Source organism: Thermobia domestica, chromosome 15 (assembly GCF_964235325.1).
Source record: "Thermobia domestica chromosome 15, izTheDome1.hap1.1, whole genome shotgun sequence".
NCBI classification, from domain to species: domain Eukaryota; kingdom Metazoa; phylum Arthropoda; class Insecta; order Zygentoma; family Lepismatidae; genus Thermobia; species Thermobia domestica.
Window position 1 is genome coordinate 172,615,711 of NC_137468.1, and position 15,010 is coordinate 172,630,720.

The 15,010-nt window shown below is 34.3% G+C and overlaps 1 protein-coding gene and 6 non-coding genes across 8 annotated transcripts in view; 6 read left to right on the plus strand and 1 right to left on the minus strand.

Moving 5' to 3' along the window:
* The first annotated feature begins 579 nt into the window (after positions 1–579).
* On the plus strand, positions 580–651 carry TRNAG-UCC (transfer RNA glycine (anticodon UCC)). The gene has a single exon. It is a non-coding gene; the product is annotated as a tRNA-Gly (tRNA).
* A 135-nt stretch (positions 652–786) lies between these two features.
* On the plus strand, positions 787–858 carry TRNAG-UCC (transfer RNA glycine (anticodon UCC)). The gene has a single exon. It is a non-coding gene; the product is annotated as a tRNA-Gly (tRNA).
* Positions 859–993: 135 nt separating this feature from the next.
* TRNAG-UCC (transfer RNA glycine (anticodon UCC)) lies at positions 994–1,065 on the plus strand. The gene has a single exon. It is a non-coding gene; the product is annotated as a tRNA-Gly (tRNA).
* A 342-nt stretch (positions 1,066–1,407) lies between these two features.
* On the plus strand, positions 1,408–1,479 carry TRNAG-UCC (transfer RNA glycine (anticodon UCC)). The gene has a single exon. It is a non-coding gene; the product is annotated as a tRNA-Gly (tRNA).
* Positions 1,480–3,409: 1,930 nt separating this feature from the next.
* Positions 3,410–3,481, plus strand: TRNAG-UCC (transfer RNA glycine (anticodon UCC)). Its single transcript has one exon. It is a non-coding gene; the product is annotated as a tRNA-Gly (tRNA).
* A 135-nt stretch (positions 3,482–3,616) lies between these two features.
* TRNAG-UCC (transfer RNA glycine (anticodon UCC)) lies at positions 3,617–3,688 on the plus strand. Its single transcript has one exon. It is a non-coding gene; the product is annotated as a tRNA-Gly (tRNA).
* A 10,115-nt stretch (positions 3,689–13,803) lies between these two features.
* LOC145671367 (sialin-like) overlaps positions 13,804–15,010 on the minus strand; it is a 91,077-nt gene continuing 89,870 nt past the window's right edge. For both annotated transcript variants that reach the window (XM_081740431.1, XM_081740432.1), the window contains exon 10: positions 13,804–14,180. In XM_081740431.1, the coding sequence (XP_081596557.1) occupies positions 13,983–14,180 (198 nt within the window). In that variant the 3' untranslated portion in view covers positions 13,804–13,982. The remainder of the gene's footprint in view (positions 14,181–15,010) is intronic.

Here is a 15,010-nt window from a genome sequence, read left to right on the forward strand (position 1 = left end):
TTGATCCGCGTTCGATTCCGGGCCATCGCATTTTTATTCTAATTTTACATGCTACATATCTGTAAATAATACTGGAGAGGAACAATAATTTCTTTCTATATTTAATTATTATTATTCTGCTGTTGGTAATTAATTAAGAGAAGAATTTTATATAATATTAATTAAGTGATGGTGGTGTAATGGTTAGCATAGTTGCTTTCCAAGCAGTTGATCCGAGTTCGATTCCCGGCCATCGCATTTATATTCTAATTTTACATGCTACATATCTGTAAATAATACTTTAGAAGAACGATAATTTCTTTCTATATTTAATTATTATTATTCTGCTGTTGGTAATTAATTAAGAGAAGAATTGTATATAGTATTAATTAAGCTATGGTGGTGTAATGGTTAGCATAGTTGCCATCCAAACATTTGATCCGGGTTCGATTCCCGGCCATCGCATTTATATTCTAATTTTACATGCTACATATCTGTAAATAATACTGGAGAAGAACGATAATTTCTTTCTATATTTAATTATTATTATTTTGCTGTTGGTAATTAATTAAGAGAAGAATTTTATATAATATTAATTAAGTGATGGTGGTGTAATGGTTAGCATAGTTGCTTTCCAAGCAGTTGATCCGGGTTCGATTCCCGGCCATCGCATTTATATTCTAATTTTACATGCTACATATCTGTAAATAATACTTTAGAAGAACGATAATTTCTTTCTATATTTAATTATTATTATTCTGCTGTTGGTAATTAATTAAGAGAAGAATTGTATATAGTATTAATTAAGCGATGGTGGTGTAATGGTTAGCATAGTTGCCTTCCAAGCAGTTGATCCGGGTTCGATTCCGGGCCATCGCATTTCTATTCTAATTTTACATGCTACATATCTGTAAATAATACTGGAGAAGAACGATAATTTCTTTCTATATTTAATTATTATTATTTTGCTGTTGGTAATTAATTAAGAGAAGAATTTTATATAATATTAATTAAGTGATGGTGGTGTAATGGTTAGCATAGTTGCTTTCCAAGCAGTTGATCCGGGTTCGATTCCCGGCCATCGCATTTATATTCTAATTTTACATGCTACATATCTGTAAATAATACTGGAGAAGAACGATAATTTCTTTCTATATTTAATTATTATTATTCTGCTGTTGGTAATTAATTAAGAGAAGAATTGTATATAGTATTAATTAAGCGATGGTGGTGTAATGGTTAGCATAGTTGCCTTCCAAGCAGTTGATCCGCGTTCGATTCCGGGCCATCGCATTTTTATTCTAATTTTACATGCTACATATCTGTAAATAATACTGGAGAGGAACAATAATTTCTTTCTATATTTAATTATTTTTATTCTGCTGTTGGTAATTAATTAAGAGAAGAATTTTATATAATATTAATTAAGCGATGGTGGTGTAATGGTTAGCATAGTTGCTTTCCAAGCAGTTGATCCGGGTTCGATTCCCGGCCATCGCACTTATATTCTAATTTTACATGCTACATATCTGTAAATAATACTTTAGAAGAACGATAATTTCTTTCTATATTTAATTATTATTATTCTGCTGTTGGTAATTAATTAAGAGAAGAATTGTATATAGTATTAATTAAGCGATGGTGGTGTAATGGTTAGCATAGTTGCCTTCCAAGCAGTTGATCCGCGTTCGATTCCGGGCCATCGCATTTTTATTCTAATTTTACATGCTACATATCTGTAAATAATACTGGAGAGGAACAATAATTTCTTTCTATATTTAATTATTATTATTCTGCTGTTGGTAATTAATTAAGAGAAGAAATTTATATAATATTAATTAAGCAATGGTGGTGTAATGGTTAGCATAGTTTCCTTCCAAGCAGTTGATCCGGGTTCGATTGCCGGCCATCGCATTTATATTCTAATTTTACATGCTACATATCTGTAAATAATACTGGAGAAGAACGATAATTTCTTTCTATATTTAATTATTATTATTCTGCTGTTGGTAATTAATTAAGAGAAGAATTTTATATAATATTAACCCTGCAATACGCGCGCGGATTTTTGTGACATGGATAGTCGCGCGGGCTACTACTGTAGCCCATTTCGTTTTTTTATTATATTGCCTAGCTTTGTTAATGTTTCTATCTTTCTTGTACAGAATTGTATTAATAAACTGTTTTAAGGTTTTTATACAAAATTTGAGAAATAAGTTTATTTTTAAAGCTATGAATTATAAAGAAGACCAACACCATTCATTTTTCGAAAGTAATACGGGAATAAAACTGTAAAAGTTATTTGTATTTAGCAATAAATGTTCCGATCCGGCGCATTTTAAACTTTTCTTTATCGCAAACATATATGTCAGAATTTAAAAAATATATACATATGTATAATTTTACAAAAAGTTTACAAACAAAGCTTACAAATAAACGTATTATCCACAAAACATATACCGTTTGAACTTTAAAAAAATATGATTTCTAGCTATCAAAGTTTAGTTACGATTTTGCATAATTTTTTACATATGCTATTTACACTTATATATTTTATTTTTCTGTTTTCTTATTCATGCCCCTCTAAACATGTTCTGCACACAAGTGATGAGTCGTCAATGCACACTTTCCTTCAAGCATTGACCCCTCATCAAGAGTATCGAAATGCTAATAAAAGCACATACTTCAGTTTCGTCTGTAGGTTTTGCATTGCGATCGCGTGTAAAACTATTTTTAACACTGTCAAAAAATATTGGTACAATCAACTATAAATCTCAAAATGTTCGTATCTAAAAGCAGTTCTAGACATTCACGTTGCGACAACGCGGACAACCTCACCTTTAGATCCTGGAAAACGAAGCACAATATTATGAGCGCGAGTGCAAATATTATGAGTAGGAGTGCCTTTTTTCATTTGAAATTTTCTTTTACTACATAATAATTTACTTCGCAACTGTCTTTATTAGAACTATCATCAACCAATGTAAATGATCCCTGCCGCCCGGGATTCTCAGTCACATCTGAATTTTCACTATTTCTGTGTCCGAAAAATGCATTTCTTCGGTCTCAAAATGATCATCACCATCCCTATTGCCATCTAGAAAACATTCCTCGTCAGAACTGACATTTTGCAAACTCATTGACCATCTGATCAACACTAAAATATGATAAAAAAATCTTCGACGTTTTGCAACACTCGTGACTGGAATAGTCGCGCGGGCTACAGGTGTAGCCCAAGAAACTTTCAAGCAGAATAAGAATGAGCTCCTTTCGATTTTACATTCGACCAAACGCTAAACACGCAGAACGATTGTTGATAGAAAGGTACATAGCCACCCTTTGTGCTAGCGTCTCGAACTACTTTGCGGCAAAGAAAACAAAAACGCTGGGCTACAGTGGTAGCCCGCGCGCGTATTGGTGGGTTAATTAAGCAATGGTGGTGTAATGGTTAGCATAGTTGCCTTCCAAGCAGTTGATCCGGGTTCGATTCCCGGCCATTGCATTTCTATTCTAATTTTACATGCTACATATCTGTAAATAATACTGGAGAAGAACGATAATTTCTTTCTATATTTAATTATTATTATTCTGTTTTTCTTAATTTATTAAGAGAAGAATTTTATATAATATTAATTAAGCGATGGTGGTGTAATGGTTAGCATAGTTGCCTTCCAAGCAGTTGATCCGTGTTCGATTCCCGGCCATCGCATTTCAATTCCAATTTTGTATGCTAACATCGCTAAATAAAGTTGGAGAAAGAGTATATTTTTTTTCTATATTTAATTGTTCGTTTTTGTTGGTGTAATTGGAAATGATGTGAAATGAAATCTTTAGTTTTACATCCCACGATTATGCCAACTAAGCTAAAGGAGGCGGTAATGATGTGAAATCAGTGAGTTGTTGGAATCAAGAAGTGGGAGGAAACGGTAAAACCCCGAAGAACACACGCACACGGTGTTGGTCCACCACAAAATTGACTTGGCTTGAGCGGGGTGGGTCTAGTTGGAAAAACTGCAATAGCATAATATTTACTTTGAGAGAGAAGGAGAAGTATACTTTTACTATTAGTATTAATTGTCGAGTATTATATTTGTTTATTTTCACTGCGAATTATTTGCCTTTGCTAATTTAAAATGCTTTGCTTGCTTTGTTGGCCTCGAGAGAAAAGTCCCTTTATATTCAATACACTTGTGCTTATCTCGTACGTCACAGTCTTAATACTTAACAGAGACAAGGGCGCATCACTTGTACGTGCCTTGATTAAACTCAATTCCAAAATTACAGCTGTTTTGCAGCAACACACTGATAATGCGACAAGGAGCAACAGGATGCACAACATGAACTATCGTTTTAAAATGCCATAACGAAATGCTTGCGTCAAATTCCTTGGTATCGGAGCAGCGAGGCCAGTGGTGCCAACTTGACAGAATTCAAAGCTTCTGTATGAGATGAACATTTCACGAAGGGACGGTCAGAAATAGTCAATTCAGGTCATAAAAGAAGAAGCAACTACGGAATTTATTTCGATTTTATATATGACTACGGAAATAATGCAAATTTTAATAATAATAATAATAATAATAATAATAATAATAATAATAATAATAATAATAATAATAATAATAATAATAATAATAATAATAATAATATAATAATAATAATAATAATAATAATAATAATAATAATAATAATAATAATAATAATAATAATAATAATAATAATAATAATAATGTGTGTGTGTCTGCCACTGTTGGTTGTCATAATGTTCCAGTTCCTCCATAATCTCCATATATTAGGGCCCTTCTATCTGTTTTAATGTTGTAACTATTGTTTTCAATACCTAAATCACTATCGGGATTATTTCAGGGAATGGCAAGGGAAAAGTTCTTCCCGGAGCTACAAAATTCCCCCAGAAGCACATCCCTGAGCATGCTCAACGTGAGCTACTAGTATTTCCGCAGTACTATTTTCATTTAACACGTTTTGAAAATATTCTCCCCGATTTAAATCTTTTTCATTCCCCTAAGATGGGTGCCATCTTATGAGTTTGAAATTCGGACCCCATTCAATCCTCAGGATATGCATTATAATGGAAGCGATATGATAACGTCCCAGTTTGGATTGCGGCCTAACTATATACCAAAAGTCATTTCATTTGGCTTTGTCATTTGGACGTGATGATTACACACGCATAGTTACATTCATTCTGTCTAGTATGTAATAATAACTAACGGAAGTTTCACTTAATATATTTCTCGCTGCTCAAATTTACTCACTTGTGCGGTATATGTGAGTAAAGTAGAATTAAAACCTGTTGCTTAAAGTATTTTTCCGTTAGCGAAATACTGTACATTGTATATACAGTAGGATGTGGATAATCCTAACGTCAAAAATCCGAACGCGGTCCCTAGAAGCTTTTTACATTTTGTCTTAACGCTAGCGATAAACAAACAATAGCGTGTCCATCGACGTTATGTGAAGTCAGTGTTTTTACAGAAGTTCATTTATTAGTAATTGTTTGTCATGTATTTTTATTTTTTTCTTAGGCCTATAAGTTTTAAGTGTGACTTACAAGAACAGTGTTATTTAGAGTACAAGCAAGTTCCTCAGAAACATTAAATGTAAGTAGTCTTACGTACGGTATTGTAATTACTGTATGTACTGAATAACCACTGTATCGATAGAAGAACATACCGTACAGTATATGTAAGCCTAAATGGCATTTTCTTGGTCATTTTCGAAAATCCGAACAATTTGAAAATCCGAATACCTGTGGTCCCAATTAGTTCGGATTTTCGACTTCCCACTGTATATGTTGCAGACATGTTACAGCAAGTAAGATTACTAGCATCAGGCCAACAAATAGTTTTTAAACTACATTTTCCTGTTTTTGCCAATATTTCCGAACAAATGATTTTTTTCTAATGGTTTCAAAATTTCCGGAATTTTACATAGAACAATCAAGATATCTCTATGAAATATATGTTTGATTTAACATATTACCTAAAATGATTCTGTGATTAACAAAAATGATGATTCTGATAACACCCAAATTTTCCGTTTTTTCCCCAGCTCGGGAAAACAGTAAAAAAAAAACTTTTTTACAAAAAAATTCCGTTTTTTTTTCAGAGGCCTTCACAACACAAGTCTGAACACACAGTGCACCGAACACTCCTAACGATGGCGAATGTTAACACCACGACATCGGCAACTATAACTGAAATGAACACGTGACCATCGTCACTAGACCTTGGCACAATGTCAGAGCGTTGCATTGTCTGATGAATCCCGATATCTTCTTCATCATGACGATGTAAAGGTGCGAATCCGTCGTGTTCAAAGGGAGCAGCTCCTTGACATCTGTACTGCGGGACGGAGACAAACTGGCTGCGGCTTAATTATTATCTGAGGCAGTGTGCGAATTGAAAAATTTTCCCAGGGGGGGGATGAATTTCACCCATATGCTCACCCAGTCCTCCCACACACACACACACACACACACACACACATATATATATATATATATATATATATATATATATATATATATATATATATATATATATATATATATATATATATATATATACTAACAAGTACAAAACAGTTGAGATGTGAGATCTTTCATAAATTTTCACTCAAGTAGTATGTAGGTTAGCTACACAAAGTAAGAATTGTTCCCTTTTTCTATCTTATCTTTATGTCCATTTAAAAATACTCCAGAGGGGGAAAAGTTATCCCTGCCAGGGATAAAATTTTTATTCTCCAGGATGGGAAAGATTTTTGTCAGGGGGGAAATCCCTGGCATCCCCCCGCCAATTCACCCTGATCTGAGGAACATTCAAGTGAGCATCCATGTGTCTAGTGAAGCTCGAGCAAGGCACCATGACGGCCGAGGCGTCGCACGCTGCTTGCAGACTACGTACACCCCTTCATGACGGCCATGTTTCCCATCGGTAGTGGCATTTTTCGACAAGATAATGCACCAGGTCACAAGGCCAGGAGTGTGATGGAGTGGTTCGAGGAACAGAGGAACGAGTTCCAAGTGATGTGTTGGCCCCCAAACTCTCCGGATCTGAACCCAATTGATCACATCTGGGATGTGATTGAACATGACGTGAGGGCGCATCACCCCCTCCCCGGAATTTACGGGAATTAGATGACCTGTGTGTGCATATGTGGTGCCAACTCTCTCCAGCGACCCACCGAGGAACATTGCGACCATACCAAGACGCGTTGCCGTTGTTATTCGTGCCAAAAGGTGGACATACTAACTATTAGGTAGGTAGTCATAACGGTCTGACTGATGTGTGTGTATATTTTAACTCGTATATTTTGTCTCGACTCGAATTTCGAGTCGAGTCGAGACACGAGTCGAGACAGCAACATATTTTCGAGTCGAGACAACATTTTCTCGAGACGAGTCGAGACAGGCTTAAATCTCGACTTGACTCGACTTGTGCGCATCCCTACACGCTACAGGTGTAACTTGAATTCTCGTGGCACATTCATATACATATATACATATTATTATTATTATTATTATTATTATTATTATTATTATTATTATTATTATTATTATTATTTGTATTTGTAAATCTGAAATACCGTCAAATTTTTTCTGTGATTAGCCCTACTGACCTTCTCACAGACAAGAAAGCTCGATGACTAGTTTTCCTTTGTGGTAAATCATTACACCCCTATGCTTATTGTTCATTCTAATTTAAAAATAGTAAACAATTGTAGTGAAATATAGGACTCGGTTTTTCTAAAAGTCCACTTTCTCTTTCGAAAACTATATCCAACCTTTCACTAAAAAGGAAGATCACTAAATAACGAACGAATAAAAAAATCTCTTGTACTTTTAAAACACAAATGTAGGTAATTTTTACGCATGTTTGCTTTGTCAATACGCATGTTTGCATGTAAATAAACTGCAACAACAATGAAGCAATAATGGTCATGACAATGATAACAAATACTTTTCTCAACATTAAAAATGTACAGAAAAGTAACACAGTATGAAACTTTTGTAGATTCATAGTAGAGGTTCATAGTAATGTGAAATACAAATATACATTTTTCCCTATGTCTTGCAATTTGATTCCTATAGAATTAACAATTTTGTTTCGATTTCCTCGCGGCATACTAGCGACCTATTCGCGGCACACCAGTGTGCCGCGGCACACCGGTTGGGAAACGCTGTTCTAAACAATGACTGTCATTTTTTGTACGTCATCAATCAGACGGGAAAGTTCTCTTTTGTTTCCAACTAGGGATACAATGCAACGTAGAATAGCTTATTCGCATGTGTTCCAAATGTGCACTGCACTTCTGATAAAATGAAGAGGAAAATTGAAAATTAACTCACATACAAAATAAGTGTTACTTTCTTTTATAATACAGCACAATTAGTGCTAACCAACTTATTAACCTAATTTTTTTACTTCATTTACTTTTTTTCTTCAAAATAATAACACCAACAGTAAGATACACGTTTAAGTATAACGCAGGTAGCTTCTCAATCGCCTTATGATGCTGGGTCAATACCACAAAATTTTAGTGACTAACGAGATTAGAACCAAGGATCACTCACAAAGAATTAAATTTATACGTAGTTTTACGTGTCACTTGCGTCCTTCAAGCTAAAAAATTGGAAAGGATAACGAAATCAATTTGTTCAAATATTGTGTTGGGTTAAAGATACATCTTACGGGAAGTACATTTTTTGAGCATGAGAGTGTATGACTTGCTTTTTCGTATTGAATTACAGTATATATATATATATATATATATATATATATATATATATATATATATATATATATATATATATATATATATATATATATATATATATTCCAATTTCAGAGCATTTAATTTAAAGAGTTCTGGAATGATATTTGAAAATCAGTAGGGGATAGTAGGAAGTATTTACTAATACATTTCCCTCAAATTTAAATATCCCTTTTGCGAAATTTAGGCAGAACAGGAATTTATGTTCTGCCTAAAGATAAGATCATATAAAAATCGTATTACAAAGTGCTAGAGGGTCATTAGGCAGAACAGGAGGGAACTCTTCAGCTTAGCTCTTAAGGGTATGACTGATAATTATCATTATCTATAATATGACCACAATCAACTAATTCTTCTGCGTTGGATACATAACTCATTGAAAGTGTATATCTAAGTAAGAATTCGTAAGATAAGTTATTTTTGGCATAAACATTTGAACAGCCTATCCATGTAAGATATGCGTTTTAAACAATGAGAGATATATATGAAGCAGTGTTGCCACAGTCCTGGCTCTGGAGTGGGCTGAAAAATAGTACCAAATTGAAACAAAAAGGGCTGAATTCATTATTTCATACCAGTGTAATACATGGATCTATAACATGAAATTAAAAGAGGGTAAGTTCTAAAACATCCCCCCCCCCGCTTGTCTTCTGAGTCCAAATCAAGAAAGTGCTCTTTTAAAAATTACTTTTGAAAAACATCCAAATAGGAGGACCCCGAACAACCGTGGAAGTGGATGAAACTTTTCTCGCACGAAGGGAGTATAACAGTGGCCGCAAATTAAAAGGGAAAACGGTTAACATCATCGGTATGTATTGTAAGGAAACCAAACGTCCCTCTATTTCAAACTGGCCATATACGAGTGTGACAAAATATATAAAACGAGGAGCAATCTGAGTTCATATGTAAACAAAACGTTACAACAAAATATTAAAATTTAAATTATAGCATTTTATTCTCGCTTATTTCACGACCGAAGGAGGATAATAACTGTAAGAAGAATATTGTGCTACTTTTTGTTCTCCTTCATGTGCGGCACGGATACGCCCATCTAGCGTAATTTGTTTCTTGACATAGTTCGAATTACGAATTATCCACACAAAGTTCGTAGCGTTATGCAGTGCAATGCCACAGAGTGAATGTTCAACAGGGTTTCCTAAGAGACCAACGCATAGTATGAGTAACGTGAGATGTATGAAAAGTCTTACTGACACTTTTAAAAGTATTTATTAAATGGGGCTGAATTGGATAGAATTGTACCAACTTTTTCACAAAAGGGGCTGAAAATGCCAGTGTGGTACCAACGGGCCGATCAATGACAAAAAGGGCTGAATTTGGTACAATTGTACCAAGTGTGGCAACACTGATATGAAGCCCGCTTCAAGTAGGTACGGTATTCGAAAACTCATTTAAGACGGGTCAACCGTTTTTCCCTGATGCGATCACATACAACAGAGATCGTCGATTTTGCTCCCGTTTTCACCCACATGCCAGCGGGAGATACACTTGAAGCTAAGCAACATCAAGAGTGCCATTATTAATCTCAGCGATCCCGAAATCTTGGATTTGACACTAATATCAGTCGTTTACGATTATTTTTATGTTACTTCTTCCCAACGTCACCGCTAGAGATGCTAATAAGACTGAACTTAGACTTAAACTGGATCCAGAGTGTCACTCTTCATCTCACTGACCCCGAAAATTAAGAATTCGACATTAATATAGGTTGCTTTCGATTATTTTTACATGTAATACCTTTTTCACTCCCTAGAGGTATGTTACTTCCACAGTAGTTTTTACCAGATTGTAAATCATACGTGTGGCAAAATTGGTTGAAATTGCTCAATGCGTTCGAGAGTTATGCTATAACATACATAGACATATGTATTTTTATAAATCATAATATATTATATAGAAGAAAGTGTTAGGGAAATTAATGTTAATGTATGATAGTTACTGCAATTACACACAGCCAGACCTGTGCAGACATGGCTATGAAATTCAGGAACCAGGATAAATTTTAGCCCCTCTCCTGACCCGCTCAATTCACCAACTTGTACATTATTAAATATCTATCGTCAGTTTTAGAGCAACAAGCCCAGTACAATGACCAGCGAAAGTATCTAGCCCCTAAGTGCTCTAATTCCATTACTTGGGATCCAGATAATTTTGCAGTTTGTAAAACACCTGGGCAGATGCAACCCAACTTACACGTAACTTTTCTCGGCATTAACAGCAGTTGGTAGCACTGAGCCAGGTGTTTATGCAAGTAAAATTCTGAGTAGATGACGCACGAAATATTTCTCCATTCTGAGATGAATCTCTATGGTTCAGAGCATATTGTCCAAAGAACACCATATATTAATCTCAATATTGCTGTGTATGTAATGTATTATTTCATTATATACTGGATGTTCAAAGAAATAAAAACACTGACCTCGCATGAATCAGAAAAAGCTTGAAAGTAGATGAAAATATCAAATCTAGAACAACTGCTGGAAATAAGATTGTAAATCATTGTTTTCAATGACAGAACTTCTGCAATTCTTCTCATTTCAACGTCTTTTTCTTTCCGGAGAGAAGATCTTGCTTGTCACACAGAGTATGCATTGAAATTGAAACATTTGAAAAATTTTGAACCTGGCGGGGATTTCATCCCGGGTCCGCAGAATAGAAGTTTAATGCGCTAACCACATACCTACCGCACAACTTCATCTTCCACGTAAACTATTACCTAGTTAAAGTCGTTTCATGTAAGTCTTACACAAGATACTAATGCTAGTATAAGGAGACGTTCCATATGTGAATGTCACACTAACTTACTCAAGTTTTTCTTCTTTAACTCAAAAACAACTTTCTATTTCTATACGTGTTGATAGAACTCAAAGAATGCGAAAATAATGTCTGCAGTCTTTTCTTCTTTGGAAATTAGAAGTTAAAGTGATGAAGAATAGTAATATAAATCGGGACTATCGTTAAAAACGATGACGTAGCGTCAACTTGAAGAACGTTTCGTTATATTTTCCTCATTGAGGAACATCTATATAATTTGTTTTTGAGTTAAAGAAGAAAATCTCGAGTAAGTGAGTGTGGCATTCACATAAGAAACGTCTCCTTATACTAGCATTAGTATTACAACATGTAAGTGAGTAAAGGAGTATATATGTCATCATAGAAAGATAAATAAAAATATAGTCGTATATACAATCTATTGATTAAATATATTTTGTTACATATACAAGCATTAACCCCTTCCGTTCCAGGTGTAATTTTCTTATGTACGTAATACCGGTTTCATTTACTGTTAAAAGCCTGTTTAGACCGTTACGTAGAGCATAGTTATTGTGACAAGAGCATTCACATTACTGATAAAAACAATTATTAGCATTGTGAATTATTTGGATTGAAAAAGGGCAATTCGAATCTTCCGAAGGGATTTTATGCTGCTTTAGGTTAGCAATACTGACCGGAGATAGGTTCTCCTTTTCCAATCTCGAAATAGATCTCGAAGTTGCTCATTTTTTATCGTCAGAACAAATACATGTGTATTGTAATTGATTGGTCTTATACGCCTGCCATCTACTGAGACAACACATTTTTGTATTTACTATCAGACAGTAAGGTGCTGTCATCTAAGGAGAATAAGTAGCACTAAGTCTTGCCTTTCATCTACTAACAAATTTCAGCATCTCCAGAATTAATACGATCCTCAATAAAGAATAATTTTCACGATATCCACATGGATGTCACTGGTACGCAAAGCAAATAAACATATAAATAATTTCTTCCAGTAAAATAAAAGCTACCAAGTATTATAGCAAACAAAAATATTTTTTAGCAACAAAAGTTCGTTTTTTAGCGACAAATGAAAAAGGTCAATAACTCGCGATTAATAAAGTCTACTCAGTCCTAACAAAATTCGGCATGGTGTTAGACGTTGATGTGCTTTTTTCACATTTGAACATTGTATGGAATATTATGGTGTGCAGATCTTCAGCTTGCAAGTTATTGACCATCGAAGTTAGGTTTGAAATCAGTATTATCGAGAAATTTCACAAAAATGCAATTTAGAAACTCATTAGATCCTTAGAAAATTGGGTTGATGATCAGATCTGGCTTTAGATTTGATGAGGCTCTAAGCTATTGAATGAGGGTAATGGGGCCCTTTATATGTCCAGCTGTCCCTTCTCAGTGACAAATTGTCTGCACTGCAGTGGGGAGCTACATGTTGCCATGCAACCAGTCCATCGAGAACGTAGGCACCCCATGTGTAGAACTGAGCAAACTAGTGATATTTTTGGGAGCAGGCTAGCAAGAGGAGCCCCCATTACTTACATCATAGGAGTCTGCACAGCACAAAATACTTTTAATGTATGTAGGTTTCATAACTTCTTTTTATTCTATAGTTTGGAAATGTATATTTACTTTTAACTGTAAATATTTTGAGGCCCCCAAGAGACTGATGGGGACCTAAGTTATATCTTGTTTAGCTTATAGGTAAATCCGGCACTGGTGCTGATAGAACTTCATGAGGTTAGTCCACATATGAAATATGGTATGCAGACCTTTGGTTCCTGAGTTATTGACATCGAAATTAAAGTTTGTTAGCTCATAACTGAAGAATCAAATGCTTGTACACTCTGCCACAAAAAACCTGCAACATGAGCATGTAAGTTTATTGTGAAACTACGCCTAACAGCGCAGGGAACTAACATAACGTCTAAATGGCACGAAACACGCCAAGAAAAACCTCGGCGTCCTCCTCTGCCCACTTAATTTGGAGCGAGAGACTTCGGCGTTTCACAATAAACTTACATGCCCATGTTGCAGGTTTTTTGCTGCGGACTGTACATCAAGGTCCGTTACACGCATATTAAGCTTGTTAAAGTCCACTAACACTCCAAATTTGGTCAAGTTGAAATCTTCAGTCTTTGAGTTATTTCGGTCTTGAACTTACGAAATCTGTTACGTGAAGTAAGTGCAGTGTTCATTTATGAGCAAGGTTTGCTGAAAAAAAAATTACTGAAGGACGGTTTTCCCACTAGAGGAAAATTTATTAGTTATCAACGATAGGAAATATCACAGAAATGACCACGTGTCAACTAGAAGATAAGTGACATTAAACACAACACCTGTAATTAAAAGCTATGCTATTTCAAGCTTCAGTTCTCCGTAAAAGATAATGTTTTGTTGAATACGACCACAAATTACAAGACTGATTCCTTGTTGTTAAGTGGTTGCGTTTCACTTTCTTGGGAAATATTCTGTGGTGGTATCTCTTCATGGATTTCAACGTTGTTCCAAGATTGAATCTCTCCCGAACTAAAGATGAGGAAGAAAACACAAGTGAACACATAGATGGCAGCAGCGACAGAAAATACTATCCTCCACTCATACAAGGTTTGCTGAAACAAAAGAATAACATTATTGTTATTATTCGTAAATTGATAAGAAAGGGGGTGTCAACAGGGGAAAGAGGGATGTTTCTTTAAGTGGGTTCAGTGGATTCAATGTTTTCTTCAAGATCATGTCTATTATTATTATTATTATTATTATTATTATTATTATTATTATTATTATTATTATTATTATTATTATTATTATTAATAATAATATTAATATTATGACCAATTTTATTATTATTATTATTATTATTATTATTATTATTATTATTATTATTATTATTATTATTATTATTATTATTATTATTATTATTATTAAAAGTTATCACTAATTTTCAAATGAAATACAAAAGTTACAATTAATAAATAATATTTAGTTTTAAACTGGGATAGGGCTACTTCGTTTTAAATCTGAGGGGAAAAAATCGGCCTTTAAATTGCTGACTCATTTTTATTAATTACAAAATAGAAAATTTTGAAGCTAGTGCAGTTTTTGCGCATCACATTTTGGAAGATTTAAAGGTAAAATTCAATAATTTGCATGAAAAGACATGTTTATAAGGAACAAATTTCTGCAGGCGACAAAATTAAATACCCAGGAACACAACTGTATATTAGGTTTACACGTGTAAGGTTACTAGTATAAAATCATTACAAGTGCTTTACGAGGGATAAAATAAATGAGAGTATATGAAAGATGACTCTATTAGATAATTTTTTCCACCTGGGATATTTTTCTGCCCAGTGTACAGAACCTGTATTTTATGTTTACAAGTGGAGCATTACTGGTATGAAACTATGATAAGTGCTATTGAAATTCGTAGGCCCTATCA